Source organism: Telopea speciosissima, chromosome 3 (genome assembly GCF_018873765.1).
Source record: "Telopea speciosissima isolate NSW1024214 ecotype Mountain lineage chromosome 3, Tspe_v1, whole genome shotgun sequence".
In the NCBI taxonomy this organism is placed as follows: domain Eukaryota; kingdom Viridiplantae; phylum Streptophyta; class Magnoliopsida; order Proteales; family Proteaceae; genus Telopea; species Telopea speciosissima.
In genome coordinates this window covers 34892371-34907310 of record NC_057918.1, presented here as the reverse complement: position 1 = coordinate 34907310, position 14940 = coordinate 34892371, and the positions used below count along the sequence as shown (strand labels likewise).

General features: G+C 39.3%; 1 protein-coding gene across 1 annotated transcript; it reads right to left on the bottom strand.

Moving 5' to 3' along the window:
* Positions 1–6498: 6498 nt before the first annotated feature.
* Positions 6499–14927, bottom strand: LOC122653620 (dolichol kinase EVAN-like). Its single transcript, XM_043847524.1, has 7 exons — positions 14687–14927; positions 14509–14574; positions 8567–8655; positions 8333–8447; positions 7481–7532; positions 7279–7379; positions 6499–6862 (listed from the first exon to the last, which is right to left on the bottom strand). Exons 1-7 carry the CDS (start codon positions 14888–14890, stop codon positions 6749–6751), a joined length of 741 nt encoding a protein of 246 aa, XP_043703459.1. The 5' UTR covers positions 14891–14927; the 3' UTR covers positions 6499–6748.
* Between the last annotated feature and the right edge of the window lie 13 nt (positions 14928–14940).

Sequence of the window (14940 nt, the reverse complement as noted above, 5' to 3'; positions counted from 1 at the left end):
CAAAATTCAGCAAGTGTGAATTCTGGTTGCCTCAAGATGGGTTCCTAGGCCATGTAATTTCAGCTAGAGGGATTGAAGTAGACCCTGAGAAGGTTGAAGCTGTAGTGAATTGGGAGAGTCCCAAGACTGTGACAGAGATAAGAAGTTTTCTTGGGTTAGCTGGTTACTACAGGAGGTTCATAGAGAACTTCTCCAAGATAGCTATACCCATGACACAGCTTACTAGCAACGGGGCTAAGTTTGAATGGAATGAAGACTGTGAAAATAGTTTTCAAGAACTGAAGAAGAAGAAGTTAATAACAGCCCCAGTTCTTATCCTTCCTGAAGGAACTGAGGGAATGGTTGTGTATACTGATGCCTCCAAGACAGGGCTAGGATGTGTGCTGATGCAACATGGGAAAGTCATTGTCTGTGGTTCTAGACAGCTAAAAGACCATGAGAAGAACTACCCTACACATGACCTGGAACTAGCAGCAGTTGTCTTTGCATTGAAGATGTGGAGACATTACCTGTATGGTGAGAAGATTGAGATATTCACTGATCACAAAAGTTTGAAGTACTTCTTCACTCAGAAGGAGTTAAACATGAGGCAAAGGAGATGGTTGGAACTCATTAATGACTATGAGTTTGACATGCTATACCATCCAGGGAAAGCCAATGTTGTGGCTGATGCACTTAGCAGGAAGTCCTCTGATTGGGCAATAGGCAGAATTGTGATTAATGATGATATTCTGAAGGATTTAAGTGCATTGAATGTGGAGATCATATTTGGAGAGACTGAAGAATTAATCTCAGTATTGATGGTGCAGCCATCACTACAGGCTCAGATCATTGCAGCCCAGTCTTCTGATGAAGAGTTCCAACAGATTGTAAGTAACATTCGGGCTGGAACATAGAAAGATACTGATTTCACAGTGACGGCTGATGGAGTCCTGATGCTCAAAGACAGACTGTGTGTACCTACTGATAGTCAGTTGAAGGATCTGATTTTGCAAGAAGCCCATCAATCTCCTTACTCTGTACATCCAGGTGGTACAAAAATGTACTGAGATTTGAAACAGTACTTGTGGTGGCATGGGATGAAGCAAGATGTGGCAACCTATGTTTCTAAATGCTCTACTTGTCAACAAGTAAAGGCTGTCAGACATCGATCACAGGGACTTCTGCAGCCCTTAGCAATTCCAGAGTGGAAATGGAAGAATATCACTATGGACTTTGTCACTGGCCTTCCTCGCACTAGGAAGGGAATTGATACAATCTGGGTAATTGTAGACAGATTGACCAAAATAGCCCATTTTATTCCAATGAAGATCACCTATTCTATGGATCAATTGGCTAAACTCTATGTGGATAATATTATCAAGCTACATGGAATACCATTGAACATTGTGTCTGACAGAGATCTCAGATTTACTTCTAGATTCTGAAAGAGTCTACAGCGAGCTATGGGAACTGAATTGAACCATAATACAGCATATCATCATGAGACGGATGGGCAGACAGAGAGAACAATCCAAACTTTAGAAGATATGCTCAGGGCTTGTGTGCTTGAGATGACTGGCAGCTGTGATGAACATCTATCCCTGATTGAGTTTGCTTACAATAATAGCTACCATGCATCTATTGATATGACTCCATTCAAGGCCCTGTATGGCAAGACATGTCGTACTCCATTGTATTGGGATGAAGTTGGAGAGCGACGTATTTTGGGCCCTGAATTGATCCAAAGGATCTGTGAGAAGGTTGATTTGATAAGAGAGAAGGTCAAGACTGCACAGTCTAGACAGAAGACCTATGCAGATAGAAGAAGGCAACACATTCAGTTCAGGGTTGGTGAGAAGGCATTCCTGAAAGTGTCTCCAATCAAAGGTGTTGTCAGATTTGGGTAGAAAGGGAAGTTGAGTCCTCAATACATTGGCCCGTACGAGATTATAGCCAGAGTTGGTGCAGTGGCCTATCAGCTTGCACTGCCCCCATCACTTGTCGGTGTACACGATGTATTCTATGTCTCTATGTTGAGACAATACACCCCTGACTCATCACATCTGCTACCTCAACAACCAGCTGAGCTTATTGCTGATCTGACCTCAGAAGAGATTGTTGATGTGAAGGAGCATAACCTGAGGAATCGAACCATCTCTTTTGTTAAAGTCAGGTGGAGTAACCACTCTGCTGCTGAAGCATCTTGGGAAAGAGAAGACTTGATGAAAGAGAGATACCCTTATCTCTTCGGTCTCCCAGGTACGTCAATTTTGAGGATGAAATTCTAATAAGGAGGGTGGAGTGTGAAAATCGTAACAAATTTAAAATTTTGAAACTTGTGTGATTTCAGGTTCTAGTTCTGAGTCTATGGTGGCTTCGATGCTATGGGCTACATCGGTCAAGGATACAGATGAATCTCTCGACACACCTATGGAGGATTCCAGGGATTCTTCCCAACTTGCCATTCTGGAGTCAGAGGACCCCGATGGAACCCCGCACCTGAGCTACCTATGCCTGATCTGCTGCCTGGATAGCATGCAGAACATTTCCATTAATTAAACTCATTGTAAGTATGATTTAAATTGTATTTTATGATGTATTATACGACCAATTAGAGTTATAGGGGTATTTTAGTCAATTTATCTTTGTGGGACCCACATCCCCAGTGGGGAATGCTGTTTTCAGTGGTTACCCGTATTGGGATTACCCCTGATGTCATATGACATCATTTTATAATTAGATTAAGATAATAAGTACAAAATTCTAATTAAAATCAGTTTTAGGAATTAGTTTTAGAAAATAGAGTTTATAAACAATTAAGGCAAACAACCCCTCAACTTAACCACTATATATATAAGTCCTTTTTACTATTCCCATATCCTGAAGACTTAGAACTAGAAACGATTCAGTCTTGGGAGCCTTAGAGAAGAGATAAAAGAGAAGGAGAAAAGAAAGGAAGAAGAAGGGAAAGTGAGGTCTACACTTGGAGCTTTAGATTGGAACTTGAAATTGGAGCTTGGAAGTACAATTTGAGACTGCCTTCACCTCTATCTACTGCTGAATTAAGGCAAGCCATGAAGAACCTGTTGTACCCATCTTCTTTTCTTGTTTTCTCTATCTCTAATTAAGTCTATAGTAAAATTCTGCCATTAAATCTTAAACCTATTGGTTTAATAGACTAAGACCCATCCTTAACCTTTTAATTAGACCCAATTGAGGTTTAAATCTTGAATTAAGTTATATATCTCCTGCTGTACTTCAAATTACAGCTGAAACATGAAATCTATTGAACCCTGGCATAGTGAATTAGTTTAATTTGATCAATTTCTCAAATTGGTTAATGGTTTTGAATTGAATCAACTTAATTCTATTGACCCATCTTAAATACAGCCTAGAACATAAAATTGAGGCCATGCACGCAAGGATCCATGCACCAGGACCAAAACCCCCAAATCTGGATTTTGAATCGGATGCAGAACCAGGGTTTGAACCGATAGACCGGTTCACCTGGCCTTTGAATCGGTTCAATGTTTTTGGACAGAAATGCCCCTGAAACCTTGTTTAGACCTCAGACTGTCTCCTAACCCTAATACTTGATGTTTTCTATTGTTTTAGGACTATGTTTGGGTTGTGTACTCTGTTCTTGTCTGTATTGCTGGGATCTTTGGAGGGTAGTTGATTTAGTCTAATCTACAACTTCAGGTAAGGGAATTGACTTAATTTATGAGTATTTGTTGCCTTAATTTCTACTTGTTCAATATGCCATGCCATGCATCATCACTATTATTGTTCAGAGCATATAGTTTATTAGCTTTATAATTTTGCATTAGACTGCATGTGATTAGGCTGTATTGACATGCTGCATTACATTGATATTACTTGATTACTATACAATGATGTTAATGTTGCACTGCTTACTCTAAAAATTGAACTGTACACACATATGCCATCATGACTAGACTGCATTGGGCTAGGATGCTTCATAACCCAGTGCTACGACCCTTACCAACAGGGGTTGAGGTGTTGGATAACCCGTGGTAGGTTCGAAGGGTAATATCGGGATGCCATTCACTGTCCCCATGTTAGCGATCGGCTTCGCTGTGGGATTAACAGTAGGGTTAGTCTTTGGGGGTCTGCTAGGGTCCGATGGTTCATGCCGGAACTGACGGATCTTCACTGTAGTAGAATGCTTTCGCTCAGGTGATCGATGGCTGGATTTGATATACCGGGACCGAGGTTAGTATGCTGCTACAGTAGCACTTATACCTCATGCGACTTAGAATCCATGTTAGGAGCATGCTTACTTAGGACATTCATCATGACTGTTGTGATATGTTTGCATGCATTTCCTTACTAGGCTCAGTGGAGCTCACCCCTTGTGATCACCTTATTTTTCAGATGATCTTGTTGTTGCTTCTGTGGAAGTCTCCTCCACGTAGGATTCTCCTTTGGCTCTTGGAGTTGATGCTCCTTTGACGGTGGTGCACGATGCTTCGTGCTCGTGCGATGACTGTGCGTTCTCCTAAGATACTGCTAGATTCAGGCTTCTTCCCCACTTTTTATTATACACTTTTGTATAGTTTATGTTAAAAAGTCTTTTGTTTAACTCTTTTGTTTATGGAAGAATCACTGTAACACTGCTCTTTTGAATATATATATATAGGGTTGTTTGAAACATACCCCTTGGTTGCATATATGGACTTCTGGTAATTTGTATTAAACGTCTAAGTAGGCTCCATTGGCTGCGGTTAGCCTCTGTTTAGTCCTTTGGAAATATTGGGTAGGGACGAGTCCCTCTTGGATACAATTTAACTGTGCTCCTGAATCAATCAGGGCCACAGAGGTGAACTTATAAGACGAATCTATTGTCAGGTTGACTTTGACAAGCCACTTTTGAGGGGAAATGCTCTCAACATAACTTTGACTAGTTTCTGGTTCTGGATTTTGTTGGGATTTCCCTTTGAGCCTTATTAGTTCTTCTTTAACCTCTTTGATTTCTCTTTTCAATTCTTGCGTTGTTATTTCCAGATTTGTAAGCCTAGTTTTGTCTGATTTTTCTGTAGACTTTATGTATATATATCATTGTTCAGTTTAGTCTTCCTTTACTGTTGTCTTATTTATGTATTTAATTGCTTCAGTTGTATTTAATTATGTATTTGTGGATATGATTACGAATAGAGTACAACACTTGCGATCCTGGTGGGCTGGTTGGATGTGAGACACATCCAGTCACACTTGGTCCTTATAAGACCGGGCCGGGGTGTGACAGTTATGAACTGAGCCAAGTGCATTGCATTACCAATAATCAAACCAAAGAGGGGAAGCTATCCTAGCAATTCAAAAATTCTTTAATTAAATTAGGGGGCCTCTATCTATTATTAGTCCAGGTAAAATGAGATCCCTTCTACTCAAAAGGAACATTCTCAAGACCATACTAAGAGATCAAAGACTACAACAATTGGGCTGCCGGGTTCCAAACAAGTAAGGTAGTGAAGAAAATTTTGTTGTTTATCATAGATAACGAGAATAATGGTAATCTCTGTTCTTTCTTATTTTGTCAAAAGGGTTGAAACCATTTATGGATATGGGTTCTATTCATTTTATCGAAAGGGACTAAAATTCCTTTCATACCAATGTTAAACTTGCTAGTTGCAAATCTTCTCCTCTTTAAACTAGACTAGCATTTCCAAGCTGGTTAGCCAATTGCAAGAAAGACCCAATTATAGCTCCAAGATTTCAAGTAACCCACTAAGATTCGCATGCTATCTGTGAGTGAATTATTTCATACGTCAAGAGACAGAAAAGGGGTGAGACCCACTCTCTCTCTCTCTCTCTCTCTCTCTCTCTCTCTCTCTCTCTCTCTCCCTTAAAATCCCCCTATTTTATGATCGGTAACCCTGTCCCTCCATTCGCCTGAATTAGTACTTGGGGCATCAGAGGGAACCCTCTCCCAAATAAATATTGGACAATATATATATATAAGTTGCCTTGACTCCCAATGAGATGGTTAATTTGTTTGGAGCATCGTGTCATTGTTGCTCAGTTTTTACACGAATTTTCAATAACAGTTTCAAAAGACTGACATAAAAGGTTCCATAATTTCTCGCATCGTTCCAAACTAGCTGGTTAACAGATCATTAGACGAACATTTTCTAGGCAATCACACACACAAAGAAAGAGAGAGAGAGAGAGATTCAATAACATTAATAAAATTACCTCCATTTGATGAGAAAGTCCATATGACAGATTAACCTCCCCAATATAAGTACAAAGTAGAGAAGAAACTTTAGTACCACCTCAAAATGCTCCTAAGTTTCAACAACAGCTCAAGAAGTGTGGAACTGTAAAAGGTGATTAGCTTCTCCAGGAAAGCCACTGAGGTTTTCCCATCTCTACTGGAACTCCTTGTATTCCCAACATCTGTCACCCCCTTTTTCCAATCAGGATAGTATGAGATGCTGCACACCTTGACCTGAACGATCTCTTAAAACTGGCAAAACACTTAACATCGAGATTAAAAATAAGCAAAATAAAAAAAAAGTCTTCCTCTTTATACAACAGGCTGTTTTAAGCTTCACATCACCCTGCACTCCAGTCTAGGTTCTCTGTATCTACTTCGATCATGAGCTGGTTAGTGATATTATGTACAATACTAGTGCTTAGAGAAGCACACTACAAATAATGAAGAAAAAAAAAATCCCTGAAATCTCAGGGTACTAAGGACAATTTTTTTGTGTCAGATATACAAGGTTAGAGAGGAAAGGCTTCACAGACAAAGAAGACTGTAGAACACCAGAGGAATGAAAGCATTGTCAAGCTGTGCTGTGTAGGCTTCCAACAAACCACTCACTGTGACGGCTAGGAGCAGGGAGAACCAATGCTGCAAAAATATGTAGCAAGAGCATTCAAGGTAAGAGACAGAGGATGCAATGGACAGTAAAAAAAACAGGTTGTGACAAACAAAAAAAAAGTTGTCGGTAGGTGCCCGGACTCTGAAGGGTTTCCTAGACAGCCACCATGGATGAGGACATCAAAGTCATTTTCCAAATCAAAAAATATAACAATAAACAAAAAGCTGACTGAAATAGGACAGAACTTGCTTCTCACAAGCAGGTCAAGCTGAGTTGGTCACACAATGCACATTGACTGAGCCACAACAAGAGCAAGAAAACGGGTCCCCTATTGGTTAGGTAAGGGCAGTAGTATGCTAACCTAATTAGCAGATGGACAAATCTAGACAATACTCAAATATTGAACAGAGATAGTTAATTCATTTTAGTGAGAGAAGAGGAAAACCTCGGAAAGTATATAGCCAGTTGATGCTAGAAGTGGAAGAAGAACAGAGCAAGCTGCCAGCACAGATGTTATACCAGCTGCAGTACCTTCAACAGTTTTCTCTAGCACATGAAAGTCTGTACATCAGTGGGTTTGAAAGCCAAAAGCAAATTCAGTTGTATTGAGTTGCTGATAATCTAGGAGATTGGAAACTTATACTCACTGCCAGTTTTGCTCCACCTAAGGACACCATACTTGTGACCAACCATCGAAGCCTGCATGCAAAATCAAAGAAATTGTTGTTCCAGTTCAATAACGAGATATACTATATCCACAAATGTTGCTAACTTTAGAACTGGGGAAAGAATTTAATAAAAAAAAGACCAAATAAAATTATTATCTTCTAACTTAACAACCTCTCAGTATTTAGAACAATATAAGCCAGAGACGCTACTCTAAGAAATCCTCAACTCAATTTTGACATGTGTTTGCATTATAGGATGGCCATATCCATCTAGTAATTGTAAGTATTTGAAGTTTAAATGAGGCCAAGAATTTTCTAAGATTTGTAAACATACTCAAACGAGAATATGTATAATGGAAAAACACAACTATATATTTGTGTAGAGTTTTTCTCAGCTTTCTTAATAACATCTGTTAACCCCCTCACCCGGCAGAAGAAACTACAGCTGCAAATTATATTCTGAAGAGACAGAAAAAAGGCAACAAGGCGAACACATTACAAGTAGAGCCGGAAATTGAGAGTTTTCAGGCACCAGCACAATGGCCTACCAGACAAGCCACAAGGGATTTTTGCTACTTCACACCATCATCAAAAATGCCTCACTGTTCCACCAAGAGGTGGGCTAGTTACTCATCCCTTCAAATGATGAACTTCAGAGGCTAAAGTCACATGACCATGGATAAGCAAAAATCCAACTAGCAGGAAAGCTAACGTCTAAAAAAAAATTTGCCAGTAAAGATAATGTTTGCACCAGAACAGGGGTTTTGGGGATGAGGGTGTGGGTGTTGAGGCAAAGCTAATGTCAATGGTATAAAGTATAATAGCACTTACCATTGTATCACCAATACCTAAACTTAAAATTCCAGCAAATGGGGCGAGTGGTCGATCATTGAACCCCGAAGACATCCACTTAGGAAGAGCACAGCCCAATAAGAGTGAAAAATGGCTGAGTAGAGTAGAACCATATCAGAAGAAGCAGAAAAGGGAGGCTTGTAAACACTTGTTCAAAATAAAAAATTTAAAAACCCACGAAAAAAAAAAAAAATGAAATGAAAGAACCCATACCTGACAATAAGGATATCTGAATCACGATGGTCTGTAAACGCATTCATGAACTGATGGACCAGTTGCCACAAAGGCCAAATTTTCCATACCTGTTAACAAGAGTTCAATTATGGAAGATATACAAAGAGAAACGCTTACATTATGACCCTTCCCAGACCCCACAGTGGCGGGAGCCTTGTGCACTGGGTACGCCCTTTTTTTATACAAAGAGAAATGCTTATGAAAATTTTTTGCACATGAGAAAACCCACATAACCCAGTCTTTAGTGAATAGATACTGAATATATGATTCTGATTTATTGTTTCTGGAAAGCCCTTTTACCCACTTGCTTCCCCAAAAGTGGTGTCCAGTCAGCCATAATGCAGGTTGGAAAAAGAGAAACGACTACATGATCATATTTTGTCAATAATCATGCTACCTATAAGTGGGCGTGGGTATGGGGAGTCAGACAAGCCAACCCTCCAAAATCCATAGACAGCAACACAGTTTGATGCAGTAACGCTTGTGTGGGTTGGCACAAACCTGATTGGAGGCCCAGACCGAGAACCGGGTCCAAGTTTGGTTGTGGTTCAGTAGAATATTAGAAGTTTATTTATTTATTTATTTAGAATTATCTTGTAATCTTTTATTTTGGGGAAGTTTAGCTATGTAGGAGATAGTTTCCCCATTTCAGTTTCCTAGTTTGTTTTACTTAACTAGGGTTAGTTTCTATTTTTCTGTTGGAGTCTTTCTTATTTATATAGATGTAATCAACACAATTAACGGTGAATAAGAATGGAATATTGAGTTTTGCTCTAGAGTAGTAGCCCAATGTGGCTTGTTCCCAAAGCTGGTGCTCTTCGTCTCCTCTCTCTTCTCCTCTTCTGGCTGTTCCTCCCTTTCCAGGTTAATCTCTTCCCTAATCCTTATGCTGTATTCTCTTTCCTTCTTATTATTCCCTTACCCAAGATACCCTGTACTAGCAGTACCAACCATAGTAAGTTAAAATGGGAACAGCAAACAGTGCTCGGTATGGACGTGTTTTTAATGGCTCAAAACTTGTATGGTATGGTAAAATAAGGTCAAACGTTTCGAGAATGGCAAAAAAGCGAAAACAATATGGATTTTAAACGTTTAGATTTGAAAAAAAAAAAAAAAGGACTAAAAAAATGGCAATATGCTTACATAAATTGAAGAATTATTACATAAATGTTTGCATCTAAATTTCAATACAACTATAGCATCTAACAAAAATGCATAGAATCTCCACAGTACATTCTAAAAATCCATAACCCATTATAAATGCAAAATATATCATCCCACATATAGTCCAAAATATATTCAAAGATCAATAATGCAACAAAATTTCCGAAGCAGATGCAGATCCTCCATCAACTCCAATGTTAGGTGGATCAGGTTTAACTTATGTATGTTCAAGTCTCTGTGTCTCCAGTCAATGTCTACCTCAGGCAAGTCACCAAGTTTTTCTAAATCAATGGGCGTCACATCCTAAAGTACTCAGCTTTCATACTTTCTTCACCAAAGAATTCATCTTGATGTACACCAAATCTTCTACCATATCTAGGGCCAATCTATTTCTCTTCTTTGTTTGTGTTGCATCCCAAGCACTCCAATTTCGCTCACATGGAGAAGAACTACAAAGTTGGCTCAAGATTCTACAAGCAACCTTTTGAATCACAGGATACTAACTCAACACCAATAAATTGCCACCAAATCCCAACAAATCATCACAAGTAAACAAATTTACAGTCCATGATAGTTAAGTACTTCATTCCATCCTTCTCCACATACTTCCTTAATGTTTCTTTTGCCCTTTCTGTTGCCTGCAGTGCAACCCTCTGAAGCAACAAGGCAAAGAATCCAAATAAGTGGCTCCATGAAAGAAACAACCTCCTTTATCCCTCCCAAAAAGCATCAGATCGAATGACTCTAACAGTTTTTAGTACAATTTCAGCCCTGATGAACTAAAAGGCTCTCCCACTCAGATGATACAACTAAAAGCCTCAACTCATTCTCAACTTCAATTAGAGATTGAGAAGCATTAAAAAAAAAATGAGTAGCAAACCTTATCTTGCAAGGTTGCTTAATCTCCTTACCATTGGTGAATTAAATCATCAAGGCCAAAATAATTGTATGTCCGTGCATGTAATGTACTATAAGTTTCCCAACATTAATAACTTCCTCACCCATCTAATATGCCTGTGGATATCTTTCAGAAGAAAATTAACCCCATGGGCAGCACAATTTGTCCTATATATATGAGGTCATTTTCCCAAATGAACTGCACAACATTTTTTTGGTCCAAGTATTTCAATGATTTTCAGAAATTTCATTGAAAAGAAATCTTGTATTATTTTATTTGTACCACAGTCAATACATTTTAAAAACACAACACCCCCAGGAGAGTAAGCAATCACATTGACACAAGACCTCTTCTTTAAGATGGTCCAAGAATCATACATGATTGTACAAACTGTGGTACCCCATGCCGACTAAATATTGCTAAAATACTCCATAACCTCTGCCTTTGATTTAGGACTCAAACGGGTACGAAAAGTCAAGTAACTAGGTACAACAAAAACTTGCCCACACATACTTGAAGCCCTCATCATCTCAATACAAGAATCTGTTTGAATAACATTAAAGGAAATGTTATCCTTGACAAAATTTTCTGTTATCCTCTTTTTCAATGATTTCTTGTCGTTCTTGGCAGCCAGCTGTACCATCATAGTCTGATGAATACTCCTACTTTGGGCCTCCAGATGGGAAATGATGGAACCTATTCTACAATATCAGTCTTTCTTTTCCTACTAAATAAACTCAAACTTAATTCTACTAGGGCATCAGCTTGGATGTGAAAAGGAACTTTGGAACTAATTTGAACATCATGGCCGGTCTGACAAGCAAAATGAGCCTTCACTCGCGTAACACTCCCAAAGAAATTAAGTCCATAATATTTATATTTAAAACGGTTCAAACCACGTTGCTCTAATGTTTCCAAAACTTATCCTTTTTCTTCAACATTTTGTCTAGGCTCTCAATCAACTACCTACATATTAGTGAAATTACAAGCAAGCATCCATTGCATTTACCTGAAAAAAAATCCTTGCATTCTCAGAATTTTTGTCGGATTCGTGAAAGTTGAAGTGGAATACAAAACGACAAAAACAATACAGCAAGTGGTGGAAAACAAAATGACAAAACATTCCACAATAAAGAATGACAAAAAAAAATCCAAGCATTCACATGTGAAACTGATACGATAGAGGTGCAAATGTACAAATCAAGTTGAATAAAAAAATGCAATGTTTCATTCTTTGTCGGTCCTAAGTCTGAACTCTGGTGAAGGAAGCTCTCCTCTTGGGCCACCAAGGTAAAAAGCTCAAGGTAGATAGATTTTTCATCATCAGAAATGGAAGCATTATGGATGTCAGATTGGAGTCTCAACTGGATATTAATGAATTTAGCACGGGAGTCCGAAACCAAGGAGGAGATATTCCCAAAAGATGAGTGCCAGGGTTTAAGTGTGCATTTGACATTCCGAAGCTTTCTGGAGAAGAAAATGAGGGGGGAAGAATGGGCACTAACCGGCTTTGCCCACGCATCTTTAACAATATAGAGAAAGTCGGGGTGGAAGGACCACATATCAAAGAATTTAAAAGATTTGGGGCCAAAGGAAGTGTAAGGTTGGATGGAAATAGTGATGAGGCTATGGTCAGAAATGCCAGGGACATCAAAGGTAAGCCAAGCATCATTGACAAAGACTCTATCAAGCTTGCAAGAAACTCTAGAGTCACCACCGCATTCATTGTAAAGTGAATTTAAGGCCAGTCCATCTCAAATCATCTACTCTCTGTGCTTCGTTAATATATATTTCATTCATCCAAAAAAAAAAAAGTTGCTGCCAGGACAATTCTGCAGCTACAAGTAAGTTGGAAGCATCCCCATCCCCATTCTTCTTCTCCTAACCCTCGACAACCCTACCCTAGTTTTCCCCCTTTTGTTTCTTAATTTTCCCATAACCTAAAACCAGCATAGACCAATCCATCCATCAAAACACAACAAACCAGAACTGAATTACCATCTCTGCCCCTATAGCACTCGATCCAAATCCTAGCTTCATCCTCCAACTCTAAACCCTAGATTCCCCTCTATTCCTCTTTTCCAAAACCCAAAACCCTAAGCCTAAGTTGCTGCCCATTCAAGATTATACACTTCCATCCATCAAAACATCTCAGGATCTTCACTGATTGACTCCCCTATCTCCACTTGACATAACCCACACATCAAACCCTAACCTTAATTTCACCAAAAACCTATTTTTGACCTAGCCGATTCACCTGTTCATAACAGATCCTGGTTGATTGGCTCCTAGTTGGTCTCCTACCAATCTAGGACTACATTAGTGATAGAGTTGATATTTGTTCTAGCTTTCGAGGACCTGTATAAAAATGCTGTGTTAGAGTCACCAAGCTCCAACCACTTGAGTCTAGATTTCTGGTGAAGGAAGCACTCCTCTTGGGCCACCAAGGAAAAAAGCTCAAGGTAGATAGATTTTTCATCATCAGAAATGGAAGCATTATGGATGTCAGATTGGAGTCTCAACTAGATATTAATGAATTTAGCACGGGAATCCGAAACCAAAGAGGAGAGATTCCCAAAGATGAGTTCCAGGGTTTAAGGGCGCATTTGACATTCCAAAGCTTTCTGGAGAAGAAAATGATGGGGGAAGAATGGGCGCTAACTGGCTTTGCCCACGCATCTTTAACAATAGAGAGAAAGTCGGGGTGGAAGGACCACATATCAAAGAATTTAAAAGGTTTGGGGCCAAAGGAAGTGTAAGGTTGGATGGAAATAGTGATGGGACTATGGTCAGAAATGCCAGGGATATCAAAGGTAAGCCAAGCATCATTGACAAGTACTCTATCAAGCTTGCAAAAAACTCTAGAGTCACCACCGCATTTATTGTCAAGTGAATTTAAGGCCAGTCCATCTCAAATCATCCATACCAAGTTCATCCAAGCACTCATTAAAAGCTTCAACTGAAGGGTCATCTAGCCGACCACCTCCCTGTTTTCATGGCCAAATCGAACGACATTAAAGTCTCCAACCCAGGCCCAAGGGAGAGAACCAATCTGAAGAACAATGTGCCGAATATCTGCCCAAAGAGAGGGTCGCTCAGAGGGACAATAGGCAGCATAAATGGCAGTGAAGAGGAAGAGGAGGTTCCTTGAAGGGTCTGAAACCTGAAGGTGCAAAAGCTGAGATGAGGAAAAAAGGACCAAAACTTGAACATTGGAAGGGTCCCAGAGGCACCAAATGCGCCCATTGGGGTAATTGGAGCACAAATTCCAAGAGAGGGCAATGTGGGGGGCATTAGGCTCTTTGATTCTGGTTTCGATGAGGCAGCAAAAGGCAGGGTGAAGGGATTTAATTCGGGAGGCGAACTTCGGCCTGCGTGGGTTATGTTAAAGAGGGCATAAACTTGAATGTTGTTAAAATTTAAAATGTAAGACTATAATAAACAACTTAGCCTTGGCTCAGTGGTTAAGTGGTGCTTCTTTAAAGGTTCAAGTGAAACTGAACCCACAGAAAGTTACTCTCCAAAATGACATGCACAACGGTGGAGCACATCATGTGGACATTCATGGTTTCATTTATACTTGAATTGATTCATAGAATCATAGATAACCATAAATATATACATACATACATCAAAACCATGGCAAGAACTACTGTGTAGGAAGCACGCCGATATATGGGAGGATAATTGATTACTGGGAAATTTACACATACCTCCCCTGAGGTAAGGCCTAATTACAGATCCAACCCCCAAAAAAAAAAAAAAAGAAAAAGATGACAGAAGAATGTCTAAGCAGGAAACATGATATATTAAAAACACGAATGCAGTACAAGACAAAATTCTTGTAAAACTGACTTACTCGAATAATTTCTAATGCCAAGAAGACGGCCAAAGCCACACCAAATGCTAGATCAATAAATATTGGCTGCAAAATGATCATGTCCAAACAACAAGAGATCTTAGTGATTTACAAGTCTGAGTGCGCTTTGGCACATTTTAGGAAAACAAAAAAAGATATGAAAATAATTCTGTATCACCTGGAAAATAAAAGCTGGCACAAACATTAGCACTGCCACCAGATGGTAGTATTTTCGAAGAAGAATCCTTTCAATTTTGCTGTTCTTAGAAATATGGTAAAACCGGAAAACCGACACAACTATAACACCAATCCAGTAGAGACACAAGGGAAGTCTTTTAAGTGGCTCTGTAAACACAAAATTGAAAACCCTGCAAAAACACATGTGATGCCAACATTAGTTACTCAAACTGAATAATTTAATTTATCTGAGGG